At 40.8% G+C, this 16685-nt stretch overlaps 1 protein-coding gene and 1 pseudogene across 2 annotated transcripts; one reads left to right on the top strand and one right to left on the bottom strand.

The window, feature by feature from the left end:
* The first annotated feature begins 4350 nt into the window (after positions 1–4350).
* Positions 4351–7149, top strand: LOC121811407 (annotated as a pseudogene).
* A 6384-nt stretch (positions 7150–13533) lies between these two features.
* LOC121742670 lies at positions 13534–15200 on the bottom strand. 2 transcript variants are annotated; one of them, XM_042135874.1, is made up of 2 exons: positions 14496–15200; positions 13534–14131 (listed from the first exon to the last, which is right to left on the bottom strand). In XM_042135874.1, exons 1-2 carry the CDS (start codon positions 15115–15117, stop codon positions 13773–13775), a joined length of 981 nt encoding a protein of 326 aa, XP_041991808.1. In that variant the 5' UTR covers positions 15118–15200; the 3' UTR covers positions 13534–13772. The 2 variants fall into 2 exon arrangements, with proteins under 2 accessions (XP_041991808.1, XP_041991809.1); XM_042135875.1 differs by having other exon boundaries at positions 13534–14125.
* Between the last annotated feature and the right edge of the window lie 1485 nt (positions 15201–16685).

The following is a 16685-nucleotide window of genomic DNA, read 5'->3' as shown; positions in this document are numbered from 1 at the left end:
TGGCACACGATGAATTTCGTCGATGGGGTGAGACATCTACTAACATGGCCGAGTGTTATAATAATGTGTTGTTAGCTGCGAGGGAACTCCCAATTAGAGCTATCATTGATATTACATTCTGGTGGACCATCAACTGGTTTGTTAACCGAACGACTCTAGCCAAACAATGTCAGACGCCTTTGACACCGTGGGCTTGGGAGTTATTTCAGAAGAATGACCGTCGAGGTAGACGTCATCATGTTAGGACTACAAGCATAGCACGTGGAACTTATGAAGTGCTAACCTATCACAGAGGTCCGGGTAGAGGCCATAATATACATGTTGTGGATTACCGTGAAAAGAGATGCTCATGTGGAAAGTGGCAGACCTGGAGAATGCCTTGCTCTCACGCTGTTGCGGTGCTGAGAGAACGCAGTGATGACATCTTTAGTCATGTTGATACACGATACCACACAGATGTTTGGATTCACCAGTACGCAGGTATGTTGTTTAGATACTTTTTATTCTTACATTTTTTTTCATGTCTTACAATTGCACTTTTATGCAGCTGCGTTCCGTCCACTGAGACACCAAGATTATTGGTATGAACCTGAATGGACACTGGAATGTTCACCAGCACGGCTACTTCCTCGTTCACGTGGGCGGTACAACAGAAGCAGGATACACGACCAAATGGATGAGCGCGAAGAAGATGCGCCAAGAGCTCCTCTTCGATGCCGCCTTTGTGGAGAGACCGGCCATAATAGAAGAAAGTGCACTTTAGGACGTGTTGTGTAGTTATATTATGTTTGAGACTCGTGATTGAGGGTTGAATTTTATTATGTGTTTGAACCAAGTTTAAGACCGAAATGACATTCTTAAGTAATATTGTTTAAAAAAATTTCGACATAGTCTACTTTATTTATTGATCAATCCACCTGTAATAAACAAACAGTACATCTCAAATCAGTCAACATATAAAAAGTCAACAGTACAACTCAAAATCAATCCACATGTAATAAATAGTCAATACATCTAATGATAATATTCTAATTAAATGACGAAGGTGTATATTACTCGGGCCTTTTCCTCTGTTGTCACGGCTAGACCTTCTACTTTGGGAACATACCCCAAAATTGTCTGAGACAAAACTTGGTCTGGAGCGTTCCGTTATCGGGACGGGATGTATGTGAACTGCTACTAGGCCGATCAAGTTGAACACTACTCCTATGAGGGTCAATATACTCTCTCCTCGTGGGGCGCTCTATGTAGGCACTACTCCTAGGAGCAACATCAGCATCATCATCATCATCATCATCATCATCATCATCATCATCATCGTCATCATCAGCAGCATCATCATCATCATCATTGTCGGAGAGTGCAACGATATGGACATCCGAAAAGAATAAATCCTGTGTAGTAGGATTCCATGGTAGCCCAACTCTATCTAATGGAGTCAACCCAACTAGACTGTGGCGCGTCTGACCAAGTAGGAAACCAACTAGAGGGATCTGGTACTGGTGGATTTTGGCATTTCGGGCTCACCAGCAAAATTGTCGATGAGTGCATCCAACTCTATGTTGTCATATGAATTAAAATTTTCTTCATTTTGCTGCTTGTGATGACCCTGGCATGTCTTGGGACATTCTGAAATGCCGTGAATAACCATGCCCGCCTGTTCGGATACCTCTCTGACCAATACCGCGAGCTCTTCGGATAACCCCCGGGACATATCCACATCAGTGCGCTGTGTGGGAAGGTATGACCGTGCGTTCACTCTCACCGCACTCGGTGAGGCAGTTAAGAGCAAGACTGTTTAATCTCATGCAACAATCCTACGGCGTCGTTGGTCAAAACCGCGCGACATATGAAATACACGTGCCATGTCTCCGCCTTGTAACAAATAAAACGTGCATATTAATAACATACATCTTTTAAAATGAAACAACAACTATACAAATACAATACGTATTGGAGTGTAGATGATGATGCAACAGTGTTCATCCTAATTCTGGAAGCCTACCCGGCTGCGTGATATATGTTATGGTAATTTTAAAATACCACTTCCATGTATTGTCGAGTTCTCATCACCTGCACGTGGTCTGCGAGAGGCTCCATGTAATCATTAGTAACGAACTCCGACCTCCTCTCCCAATGTTGGATGTAGGCCTTGTTCTGCACAACCCAGTTCGTCTTAGCCTTTCCACGACGATTGGTTTTGAAGTGAGTTTCATTGAAACCCCAATCACGCAATTCCGGGGATGAAGGACGTGCCGCCAAATTGTCTAACCACGCGCTCAGGCTCATGTGCTTCGACAATAGCCCAACAAACCATGTACGTCACAGATCTCCAACTGTTGTTCATATCGATGCAGGAGTCTGGTAATTGACGGTCCACGTAGGACATCCAATAAACTACAATAACAAGTTTACATTAAATTACCCAAATATATATTAAACAAACATTATTCATTTTACCTGGCTATTTTGGAGTAATGACAACTGTTCACGATAATGTCGAACAGAATGTTTAGGGGCTCCGTTTATCATATATGAGCCAGTCTACCTACAATAACAAAAGTTGTCAATTAAATATGTTGTCATTAAATACACAAAAGAGATGAAACAACAAACTTACATTAATGCACATGGAGTGTTGTTTGTATGTATACGTGCCGCTACAAAATCCGGTCTCAAAGTGGGCATTCTCTCCCACGCCCAAAGCTGTAGGAGCACTGTCGGACCTCCAATGTCTGTCCGTTTGCCCACAGACGCCTCACAGAGATTATGGTATAATGTACCAAGCGCAACACTCGCCCAACTAATCATAGAGGCAGCCTCTACGTCTCGAAGTTGGGTCAACCACATGAGAGGTATCTTACACCCTGAGCCGTCGGGTAAGATCAACCCTCCCAATAGCACAAGCACAATCATACGTGCCCGTTGAATGTAGGCTTCGTCTTCGAGACCATCTCCTAACGGTTCAATCGCCATCCTATGTATTAGCGCGGATGCCAAGATACCGTTTTCCTTCATCTCGCTTTGAAGGGGATAGAAGCCCAAGAGCTCTTCACATAACCCCTCCACCCAGTTTCACAAAACCCATTTCCTGTGAAGGGTACTCCATCTACACGTAAAGCCCATAATACTTGAACGTCTTGTAATGTAATGGAGTTTCCCCTACGGGAAGATGGAAGTATGTGTCTCTGGCCTCCACGCTCAACCAAAGCTGTGATCAACGCATGATCTACATCCAGAGCCTTACCACAGAAAAGAACTCCACCTAAACCAAATCTACAAACATAATCAATCACGCGTCTGTGATGATTATCGATTTCCCAGAAATGTCCCTCAAAGCGCCGAATATTGAACGAGGTTGTTCCTGGCCTGCCCACGCCTTGCGTGATATATGACTGTGCAGATAATGCAAAACAGAAGGATCTTCTGGTCCATATCGCGACTTCCTAATATAATCAAAATTTAACATGTTTAATTATAAACCAAATTATATAAAAAAAATTCACTTAATAAATTCAACCAAATTAACACCAAATGCAACAAAATAACACCAAATTCAACAAAACATCAACCAAATTGAATAATTCAACATCAAATACAACCAAATTCAAGATAAAAATCAACCAAATTGAATAATTCAACAACAAATTCAACTAAATTCATCAAATTAACATCAAATTCAACAAATTAACATCATATTCAACCATATTCAATAATTCAACAAAATATCAATCACATTCACCAAAATAACACCAAATTCAACAAAACATCAACCAAATTGAATAATTCAACATCAAATACAACCAAATTCAAGATAAAATTAACCAAATTGAATAATTCAACACCAAATTCAACAAAATACTTTCTACCCCATGAACCCTAACTATTATACCCACCTAAATTATACCAATAAAAACGAAAATAAGGGTGAAAGTTACCTAACAACACTTCAAATTGGAATGGGAGAGCTAACTATCGGATTAGGCTTCGAATTTCGCTGGTTGGGCAGAATTTTTGCCGGTTTTCGTCTCCTCTTCGCGTAATGCGTATGTTCTGCCGTCTGGAGTGAATTTGTGAAGCAAGGGAGACACGCGAGAGCGTGTCGCGTGTTTACTTTAAACACGCGAGAGGAAGACGCGTCTCTCTTTTAATACACGCGAGAGGAATATGCGTGTTTTACTTTAAACACGCATTACGGTGATGCGTCTATACTTTTAAACCACGCGAGAGCTTCAAGCGTGTTTAATTAAAACACGCGAGAGCTTCTCGTGTCTATACCATGGCTGGAATCTTGTTTTTTCAGGGTCCAAATGGCGGATACATTTTGCCATAACGTCTCTTCTTGGAATTTGCCCCATGCGCCGTCATCTCGCCAACCTCTTGCATTCCTCCCGCCGCGATTACGCCACCAAATACACTGGAAAAATCGTCACATCTACCAACAAAGGCCGCACCTCCGCCATAGAAGTCTCCGTCACTCCTCCCGTGCTAATTTCCGATGTTCGCGGCTACCCTCTCCCCCGCCCGCGAGCTCATCGCCGCGTCCTCGCCCGATTCCTTCCTCGACCTCTCTGAATATCTGCAAGCCCTAAACATACCCCCAACCACCTCTGAAGTCTCCGAAATTCTCAAGCTTTAAAATCCCCAACCCTAGCCCTCGAGGTTCTTTAACTTTTGCCGCTCGCATATCCCGAATTACCGACACGATGATTTCACCTACAACCGTATTTTGTTGATTCTCTCGAAATTGTCTCTTCCAGACAGGATCGACAAAATCAAAGAAATTGTCTATTTAATGGCGTGATTAAGGACTGCTGGGAACATCTCCACCGTCAATATATTGATCACTGCGTTTAATACCGTTGATGGATTGGATAAGTGTTTGGAGTTGTTGAAGAATTGGGGGTTGCAGCTGACTTGTTACACATATAAGTGTCTCGTGCAAGCATATTTGAGGGCAACGATTTGAATCGAGCATTGCAGGTTTATGCACAAATTCGGAGGAAAAGGGTACAACTTGGATAACTTTGGTTACAACATGCTTCTTGATGCGCTTGCTAAAGACGAAAAGGTTTGGATATCCATGTAGTTGCAAGGCTTTCCATTGTTTATGTACTTCATGTTAATATCAAGGATCGCGCTAATTGTAATTTATGAATATTGTGCATCAAGATGAAGATTTAGAGTGTGTATCTCTGCTTGGTTAAATTTCTAGAACATCATTTTGTAGATCTTTAGGTTAATTGGAATCTTGGTAGAAATGATGTAGTTGAATCTTTGTGTAATGTATTAGATCTTGACAAGCCATATGTGACTTGCAGAATCTAATTTTGTTTGTGATGTGTTGTGCTTCTTGTCAGGTTGATGTTGCATACAAGGTGCTTGAAGACATGAAAAAGAAGCATTGCAGACCTGATGAATACACATACACCATTCTAATCAGGATGAATGGAAGGTTGGGCAAGCTGAATGACGCAGTAACTTTATTTGAGAAAATGCTTTTGAAGGATTGCAAACCAAATTCAATGGCTTACAATACTATGCTGGAGGCACTGGTTAGGAGCCGAATGCCAGACAAAGCTATGATTCTTTTCTCTAAGATGGTGGAAAATAATTGCAGGGCCTAACGAGTTCACGTACAGCCTCATTCTCAATGTTTTAGCTGTAGAAGGACAGCTTGTAGACTGGATGAGGTCATGAAAATATCGAGCAAACACATGAATAAGTCAATCTATGCGTTTCTGGTGAGAATGCTAAGCAAACTAGGGCATGCAAGTGAAGCGCATAGGGTTGTTTTTGTAATATGTGGAAATTCCATGAGAAGGGAGACAGGGATGCCTATCTGTCCATGTTGGAGAGTTTATGCAATGCTGGAAAAGTTACTGAGGCAATAGACATGTTGAGTACAACTCACGAAAAGGGTATAATGAGAGATACTTTCATGTACAACACAGTCTTCTCTGCTCTTGGAAAGTCAAAGCATGTAGCTCATCTCCTTGATCTGTATGATAAAATGAAACAGGATGGGCCGCCACCAGACATCTTCACCTACAATATTCTGATCTCTAGTTTTGGTAGGGGCTGGAAGAGTTGATGAAGCTGTTAGAATATTTGAAGAGCTCGAGAATAGTGATTGCAGACCAGATGTTGTATCATACAATTCATTGATTAATTGTCTGGGAAAAAATGGTGATGTCGATGAAGCACACATGAGGCTTAAGGAAATGCAAGAGAGGGGTTTGAATCCCGATGTTGTAACATACAGTACACTGATAGAATGTTTTGGCAAAGACTGATAAAGTTGAGATGGCGTATAGCTTGTTCGACGAAATGCTTGCTGAAGGCTGTTGCCCTAATATAGTTACATACAATATCTTGTTAGACTGTCTCGAGAAGTCTGGGAGAAGTGCAGAAGCTGTTGATTTGTACTCAAAGCTTAAAGAAGAGGGGTTAACTCCTGATTCAATCACTTATGCAATTCTTGAGAGATTACAGAGTGGTTCGCAGAGAACGCATAGAATTCGAAAACAGAATCCGATTACTGGTTGGGTTGTTAGTCCATTGAGATGATAAGCCATTTTTGCTCCATATTCTCTTACTGAAGCTGCATCCTAGATTTATTATGCCAGCTCTCATACCCAATTTGTGTAACCTTTTTCTCTCAATTTCACATCTTAAGGTGCCTTCACAGTTGACCTGTCAGATAATGTGTGGGACCTTCACAGGTAGGCAGACCTTTATATCAATTCGTGATGACGTAGTTCTCATTGTTTTTGTTGTCATTATTTGCTGTTTTCAATTCTTTTTCTAAAAACCATGTTGTATGATCTACCATCTTATCTTTGGATCCATTCTTGAATTATAAAAGTAGTGTGTACAATCTGAAAAACTGCTGCTTTTTAGTTTTTAACTATAAAAACTATATCTTGAGTTCCAGGTTACTGTCACGGTTCATATGCTTTAATTAGTTCACCAGGAACCTTGATTTCTTCAATATATTTGTGTCAGATCTTTGTGTTCATCTGCTGAGGAATTGACTAACGAACAGCTAGAGCAAATGCTACCTGCCATGAACAAAGGTCTGCTCTTTTCTTTCTTGTCTCGCACTGCTATGTATTTCATACTCAAGTTTCCCAACGATTGAGCAGACCCTTGTAATAAAGAGGAGAGCTTCTGGATGGGATGCAGGCATATTTGGTTGCTGAGGAAGGACTCGACACACTCCCTAATTTAGCTATTCAAGGGGAGGTAGAGGGCACTGTAGCTTCTTCAGAGAACAAGACAAAACACCTACACCATAGACGTGGCTGTACATGCATTGTCTGCCTTCAACCTCCCAGTGGGAAATGGACCAAGCACCGGCACTCTTGTGTCTGTGCTTCGTTAAAGCGCTGTTTTAACATCTTGATGGAGAGACAGAAAAGAAACAAACTGAACCCTCGGCTTCGTTTCAGAACTTATAAGAACATCAGTCATGTGAAAAGGAGCAGGATGTTGATCCATGTGTTTGTAGCAGCACTGTAAACAGAAGCATAAACGAGGAAGATGTGCTGAATTCAAGCTATGTGGAAGAGCCTGAAGGTAGAATATTGTCAACTTCACCTTTGAGCCGGAGGAAGATATCTCGCCTCGCTTGGATTGTTGGGCATTGAGATGCTCTATCCCAGGTTCTGCCAATAGATTATTCAGCCAGCATCATAGGCTGCTGGAGTCCGATATGGTCGGAAATTTGCCAGTGAAGCAAGATGGAGTGGGATGTGTGAATATTATAGTTTGTTAGGCGTTACATAAAAAAATTGTCAGGGAAATTGATGGAAGAAAGTATAGGGCTGGCAATTTTCGACACGACACGATAATCTGACACGAATCCGCACAAAATTATTGGGTTGTGGTCAAGTCTTATTGGATCTGTGTCCTTATCGGGTTGACCCATTAAGAACTCGATAATTTCGGGTTGGGTTCGGGTCGGATGCGGGTCGGATACGGGTAACCCATTAAGAAATAATAATATTATTTTTATTATTATTTTAAAAAATATATATTACTTTAATTTTTAATTTCTTATAAATTAGGTTTAAATAGTATAAAATGAATTTTAATTGTGTAAATTAGGTTAAAAATTAAGGTTTAATCGTGTACTATTAGGTTTTAATCGTGTAATATCAGGTTCGGGTTGTTATCGTGTCGTGTCAACCCATATTATATCGTGTCGATAACGGGTTCGTGTCGGGTGCGGGTCGTGTTCGGATTTGAAGGTAGCAGGTCGGGTTCGTGTTCGGATTTACAGTTTCCTTAACCGGTCGGGTTCAAGTTAGGCCTTATTGGGTTGGGTCATTATCAGGTTGACCCGATAACGACCCAATCCGCACGATTTGCCAGTCCTAAGAAAATAGTCGAATTTTTGGTTGGTTTCGCTGGGTAAAGCTGTATTTATTGGAAGGGAGGAGGAATTAAAGGTTGCATAACCAATTAGAGAATAGAGCACAATTTGATACGCTTTTTTGCAGTTCTCAACTCTCTATTCTTGAAATAAGAATCAAGAGTAATATTTATAGTAGTGCATGTGATATGAATATACGAGGTGCGTTACTATGAGCTTCTCACTCGGTATCAACTAACCAACCAATCAATCAACTCCGGGGTTAATTATTATTATCCACGAATTCATAAACATTAATTCAGGTTTCCAACGTGGAGAAAAGTTGGTAGAGATGGAAGTTCCCCAACAGGGCGATGTAAAAGCTCATAAACAATGTCTTTGTCTACCAGATCCCAATCCCTTCCTTCCTGGTCCTCTTCATCGTCATCGGAGATACGAGGGACATTACCGATGATCTATCACCAAACCTCGTGATAATCTCAGAGGAAACAAAAACACATTCAGTGTTCCATCTCCAGAAGAATTCGGAGAAAAGAAAATGGATGAAAACGGTACCTCGAAGATGTGCATAGAGGCGGAGGGGGGGAAGGACTCATACTGCCTGGAGATGTTCTGTGTGGAAGTTGAAAGTGTGAAGCAGGATGTGATGCATCTGGAGAGGCTGTACAACAGCCTGCAGGAATCCAATGAAGATATAAAAAAGGCAGAGAATTCGGGGATGATGAGAGACATCCCGGGGCTGCCTCAACACCGACCTCGATGACCTATTCAAGCTGGCTAAACAGATCAACAAGAAATACGATTATCAGCTGGGGGAGATGAGGCTGCGCAGCCGCTGCCGACACCGTCAGGTGGAGGAAAGGGCGGCGGGACGGGGACGGGGGTGCTCAATGATTACGAGAAGGAGACCCGAAAACAGGCTTATATTGCTATAGTCATTGCTTTGGTGATTATCTTTGTACTCGTCATCTCCATTCTTAGAGTTGATAATCAAATGGAAAAAATGGCATAGCTAGTGATGCTGCTGCTGCCGCCACTACACTACTTTGTTCACATTCATAATTATACACTCTATTATTTTGCTCCTCCATCATGGAGTATCAATCATTAACTAATTCATGTCCTAATATGATCAAACTGTCTAGCTAACAACAGCGTGTTGATCTGATTAGTTGCAGGACATCCCTTTTTATTGTTATGGACATTGTAAGGTTGAGCGAGCATGTGATGGCAAAAAATTGTAATTTTGTCACTCTTGCCGTCAAGAGTAAGAGGATAGGAAAATGTCCAAATTAACTCCAGTGCTTCTAATACATAAAATCTCAAATTAGAGTCCTAATATATCAAGAAAATTGATAAAAGAAAATTATTGCATGGAAAATCAGACTGACCACTGATGAGAAAGATATGTAAATAGCTGTTTGACATCATTATACAGAACTTTGGAAATACTACACTTTCTAAGAGATACTAGTACTACATTTCATTTTCGGCATTGGCATTTTTTAAGATTTTGACATGAAATTGTTACCTGCCCATTTAATCCAAAGGAAGTTATAAAGCGTTCAATTGAATTAATGATGACTTTTGGTTTATTTCAGTACTGATTTTTCTTAATAAGCTCGCTCAGTTAACACCAAAGGAAATTGTTGGGTGCAAATCATATTCGAGTTGGGAAAAATAAAGCTACAAATCCTACAATGAATATATAAGGGCCACCTCAATTTGGTTCTTATAAGGTTTTTCGGGAAGTGTTTTGAAAAACAAAATTGTGAGGGAATAGTTAATGGATTTTTGAATTTTTTTAATGCTGATTTTTCTTGATAAGGCCCATCCGTAATGGCGCCTAGCGCACCGCCTAGCCGAGCGCCGGCGCTAGGCGGTCCATTGCAACCCCCCAGCGGATTTCGGAATTAAAAACCGCCGAGCGCTCGGCGGTTTCGTGGCGCTAGGCGGTGCGCTCGGCGATCCGCTCGGCGCTATTGCAGCGCCCGGATCGCCTAGCGCACCGCCGAGCGGAATTTTTTATTTTTATTTTTTTTATTTTCGAAACACTATATATACGCGGTTTGCACGTCATTTTCATTCGCACCACTTGTTTTAACGAGTACTCTCTCTATCTTAATTTCTGTACAAGATCAACACCGAGAAATGAGTAACGCCGGTGGTAGTAGTGGTGGTAGTGGTGGGGATGCTGAGGAGTACGATCGTATAATGAACGAAACGCCAGAGGCCTATACGAACCGTGAGATAGATCGATGGATGCAGAGTGCCTTGCAGCCGGCGGTACCTCGACCTTGCCCAGTGGTCCACCGCCGAGAAGTGGTTGATCGTGATCACGTAGCTGCACATCAGCGCCTATACGAAGTCTACTTCGCACAGGAGCCGCGGTTCAACGCCAACCATTTCAGGCGCCGTTTTAGGATGAGCAGGGCCCTGTTTATGCGTATTGTTAACGCTTTGGAGCATCGATATATGTATTTCCGCTTCAGGCACGATGCGGCTGGCAGACCCAGCCACACACCTATTCAAAAGTGCACTGCGGCAATCCGGCAGTTGGCCTACGGCGGCGCGACAGACATGTGGGACGAGTACCAACACATCGGTGAGACGACTGCCCTTGAATGTATGAAGTATTTTTGTCTGGGCGTGATTGAAATATTCAGTGATCAGTACCTTCGAAGCCCTACCCCCGAAGAATACTAGGATCTTTTGCGGATGCACGGGGAACAGCATGGGTTCCCGGGGATGTTAGGCAGCATAGATTGTATGCATTGGGAGTGGAAGAACTGTCCCGCTTTCTGGAAGGGGTTCTACACAGCATAGATTGTATGCATTGGGAGTGGAAGAACTGTCCCGCTTCCTGGAAGGGGTTCTACACGACCGGCTACAAGGGAAGAATCCCACGATGATCCTCGAGGTCGTAGCTGATTACCGGCTGCGGATTTGGCATGCGTATTTCGGGATAGCCGGTTCGAACAACGACCTCAACGTCCTCAACTCGTCACCACTTTTCAACGAGCAGTGCCAGGGTGTCGGTCCGGCCATCAGTTTTGTCGCCAACGGCAACCGGCATGATATGGGCTACTACTTGGCTGATGGGATATACCCTGGTGGCCCGTCTTTGTGAAGATGATCCGATGCGCATCAAATGAGAGGAAGGCCTACTTCGCGGCACGGCAGGAGTCGGCGCGCAAGGACGTGGAGCGCGCATTTGGTGTGCTCCAGTCTCGATGGGCGGCAGTTAGGGGTCCAACGCGTTTGTGGCATATCGACTGCATTGCTGATATAATGTAAGCTTGTATTATCATGCACAACATGATTGTCGAAGATGAAGGTGTACAACTGACTAGTTGGACCAACGACGATAATGAAGCCGGTCCAAGCCACAGCGTGGCCGCCCCCAACGTACGGAGTGGGGTACCTCACAATGAAGCCGGCCGCCTCCAAGCACATGCCGACATGCGCCAAACAGAGGCTCATATTCGACCCCAAAAGGATTTAATTGAAGAGTTATGGACGCGGAGGACTGCACGACGTTAGTTTTTTTTAATTATGTAATTTTTTTTAATTAATGTACTTTTTTTTAATTATGTAATTTTTTTTAATTAATGTACTTTTTAAATTTGTAATAATATTATTGAATTTTCTCGTATCTGTGTCGTAAATTTAATTCCGTATTTTTTGTGATTGTTAATTATTTGTTTTATATAATTTTGAGTGGTGTGGCTAGGCTATGGCTAGGCTATGACTGGACTATTTGGTTGTTTTGATGATGTGGCAGGAGGATTTTTAATGTTGATGATGTGGCATGAGAAGTTTGTGGCTAGGCTATTGCTGGGCTATTCCTATTATGGATAGCCTAAGCAGCTATCAAAATCAATGGTTCACCGTCCACGACTAACCTACTGGCCTAACCCTAACTTATTGGATAAGAGGCCTGGGCCAATATTAACCAAACTTTTAATAAAATTTGGATCACCAACTTAACTTAGCCCTTTATGGTTTTGAATTTTGATCGTACGTAGTTATGTTATAAAAAAATATTGTTGTTCAAAACCCGATCATCTGTAGTAATTGCATAATTAGTGTACGGATACGATGTTTACTGTTATTTCATTTATTGGGAATATAAGTGCTAGTGTACAGTTAATCGTGACATATATATGTAAACCAATAATGTTAGATCGATATCTACTTATTTAATGTTTATCACATGCCAACCGTTGAAATGAATTAAAAAAACAGTGTAAAGTATATAGACATAGGTGCGTTTTTTTTAATTGTAAATTTGCGATGAGAGAATAAGAGAAAAGAAATCCTCAATTTTAAATTTGAGATTGGTTATCAAGATGACTTTCTCTATTCATTCTTTCTTTTCCCTTATTATCTAGTAAAAAAAAGAATTTCATCCTTTTTGTTCCTCACTTCCACTTAAACGAGAGAAATTATTATCATGAATTATTGTACTATGATATTATTTCCTTTACTGGAGTAAAAAAGAAAGAATAGGATAAGTATAAAATGAGGGGAAAGTGATGAGAGTTTAAGGTGGAATATTTCTTCCTATAAATTTATAGAGAATGTAATAAATTAGATAATGTTGGAGAAACATTTTTCAATGGTCGCTATCTCACTTTTTGAAACCATGTTAATGTGGTAAGCGGATACAGTTTGGTGAGATAGATGGAGAGTGAAAGTAGTTAATTAAATGATTGACTGTATGTAAATATACAATTACAAGTCAGCAGTCAACACCGTGATCCTATATAATCCAGTAGTAAGTGTCATTTCTTTGTTATCCTTTAATTCTATAAGAACGTCATATAATATTGACCAATACAGTTGAGTATTAGGCTAACAAACTATCATTATTATATTTCTACGCATAAACCTTAAAGTGCATCGCCAATCTGGAATTCAATGTAACGTACTGTTGCCTAGAATATTACTACATCTCAGATGACACCCATGCAACAAATTCCAAATAATATTCTACTTCTCAATTTCAAAATGTGAAAATATGAAAATGTCGTGTATGTTAATTTGAAGACTATTTATTAGTAACACGATATGTATATGTAAATATAGTACTACTACTTAATGGAGTATTCCAATGTAGCAACAAATTGAAGTGCGAAAACACCACTACAGTCTACAACCAAATTCATATTAATGTACACAATCAAATGAAGTAACAGAGAGTAATAGTACAATAATATATCTGTCCACGACCTAGAAATACCCTTTTTCCAAAGAATTTCATAGCTACATCAAACCCTCATCACAATTAAAAATGAGTATTCTAATCTTGATTCTTGTTATAGGTATGGTATATTCAGTTATCTTCAATTTTTCCATTCCCAAAAAATAAGGGAAAGAAAATAGGAATCTAGACTCCACGATTGATCATCTCGTGGAATTGTTGGAGTGATTCCTGGCGCTGCATCCTCATATCTTCGTTGAACTTATTGATGAACGCCTCCACTCTCCGATTCAACTCGTCCTGACCCAGCGACGGCTCTTTTCGAATCCTCGCCTCGTAGTTGCTACGCTCCTTGAACGTCTCCGACTTTGGAACCATTTTAACGTGATCCATCGCCGGAGACGCTTGCTGCTCGAACGTATCCGACTTCTTCAGGTGTCTCGTCAGCGGCACGTGCCGCCCCTCCGTTATCATCTTCCACGTGCTCTCCAGCGTCTCCTGCTTCTTCGGCCGAGCCACCCGCCGCAGCGCCTTTGCACCTGCAACTTTTTTATTTTTATCCAATCGATCAGTGAAATATGATTTTTAAATGCAATTAATCTTTTTCAGACTACGCATAAACATTTGCATGCTTAATCACAACGCAAGCGAAACCACTTAGGCTTCAAATCTTAAGCTTTGCGGAATCCAAAAAGAGAAACGTAGACATCCCGGAATGTTATGAATTAATCCGGACTTATCTCTTCGCCTCACTGTTAAATGTAATTTACAATAAAAATCCCTATGTATATGATAATCGTTTTGGAATGAACCATTTTTTTTTTCGATTAGAAGCAATTAGTGACCAAAAAATGCGAAGATTTTGTTCCATTTAAAAATTGAAGGTTCCAGAAATACAGTGAAATTTACCTTCAGGAGGGGTTCTGTTTGGCTTCCGGTGTACGAATCTGGAAGAAGCAAGCGGTTTCTCTCTAGCTGGAAAGAGCGATTCCAGATTAACTTCCGGCAAAAAAGTATCGCGCTTCGGCGAATTGTTCAGCAAATCCGATTCATCAAACACATCTTCCGCCTCAGCTCGAAGTATACGTAGATCGTCCACTTCTGTAGCGAAATCAACCTTCAAACCGTTCACCACCACAGGTTTCAAATCGACAACCCTGTCTTCAACCGCCGGCACCAAAACCTCCGCCTGAGGTTCCGGCACGACGGCGGTCTTGAAATTCGCCTGAGCCGGAAGCGGAACAAAACTCTCTAAAGTAGGCGTTATGACCGAAATCAAGCGCTCAGATCGAATCACCGCAGGCTCAGTGTGTCTCTGGTGGAAGCGCGACGACGCGGCGATGGTGATGATGATGCCGTTGATGATTATGTACAGATACGGAGGTTTCATCCAGGATATAACGACCGACCACAACGCCGGAACATTTTCCACGGCGATCGGAATCGACAGCTTCAGCCCCATAGCCGCGGACAAAACTCCAGCTGATATGAGAATCATCCTCATCGACATCCAGCTGTTCATCGCCCCCATAGCTTTCAATGTAGTGAGAGTGTGTGTGATTTAGAGAGAGAGAGAGAGAGAGAGTGGATGAGACAAGTGAAGGGAATTGGAGAGTGGTGCTGTGGAGAAGGTGATGTGTGTGGGAAGGGAAGATATTAAGGAGAAGCGGATGGTGAGGGGACGCGGTTTGTGCAAAGGCGTGAAATCTGGGCCGTCCGATAAGGGGACAAAAACAGTTGCAACTTGTGGCTTTGCTGTGTGCTCTGATTGGCCCACCTGTGGGTCAAACTCAAACTATAAAATTTATTTTCATTTTTTTATTTTATATTATTAGTGAAAAGTCAAAATCACTTACTACTATCCTAGATTTACCACTTTTCTGGTCGGCTAACACTTGATAATTACGTTATCCGGATAAACTAATTTCAAAATTACTCCAACCAAAGCTTAGTGTTTTCTAGAATATGCACGAGAGTGATATAAAATTACTTTGAGTATGGCTTTGATAATGTGGTTTTGATTTTGAAAGTCATATGCAACTAGAAAATAAGTAAGTACTATTGCTTTATTAATAGGAGTAGTATTATTGTGATATGGGTTCTAAAATGAGTGAGAATATGCACCTCTTGATAGGTTTTGAGTAAGACTTAATTTTGTTCTATAATAAAGAAATCCTAGTTTACTTATGAGATTTGTTTACTTGTATATTCAAGTAACTTTATTCAAACCGCAACGAAATGATAACATTATAATCACCAAGTATTAATAATATGATCGAATATACTCCCTCCATTTCATAGTAGTAGAATCATTTTGTCATTTTAATACGTTCTATAATAGTATAGTCATTTTCCATTTTAGTAAAAGTCAACATATTTCTACTTATTTACTTTACTCTCGCTTACTTTATTCTCTTCTCATCTCTCTACCTTTTTCATTTCCTACTTTATTCTTCCTTTACTTAACTCACTTAACCCAATTTTTCTTAAATCGTGTGCCGAAAAGAAACGCCTCCACTACTATGGAATGGAGGGAGTAGTATACATTGCCTTAAGGTTGTACAACTATTATGCTAAAAGATGAAAAACTTAGCACTTGATGCATGGTATGACCGGTATTGTGGTAGAAGCTGCTATATATTTCAAATTTTGGAGATAACAATTTTCATATACTTTCGTTGTGACGATTAAGGTCTTCTACACCATGATTCACACAAAATACAAAAAATTGATGTAGTTATATGAATAAAAAGAGTTAGCTTAGTAGACACTAGGCCTTGGTCCGCCACTCTAGCTAGCTATTTTTTCCTAACTTCACCGAATATCTGGACTACAAAGTTGAAAGCAAAGCAGTGCAAAAAAAAACTACCGATTCTGATCAAATAAACATAATATGCATCCCATGAATGTTCATTAATTTAATTTTATAGGATTATCATTAAAAAAAGTTTTAATAATGATAGTTCAAAACATAAAATGACTTATACTCAGTATTTCTGATATATATGATGTTACTTTACTTAGTAGTATGATGAAACCAGGGTAGAATAATAATTTACGAGGAAAATAGATAAGTTGTAGGAAGATCCCGGTGCAGCG

This window comes from Salvia splendens, chromosome 7, assembly GCF_004379255.2.
Source record: "Salvia splendens isolate huo1 chromosome 7, SspV2, whole genome shotgun sequence".
NCBI lineage: Eukaryota > Viridiplantae > Streptophyta > Magnoliopsida > Lamiales > Lamiaceae > Salvia > Salvia splendens.
This window is presented reverse-complemented; position numbering and strand designations above follow the sequence as displayed.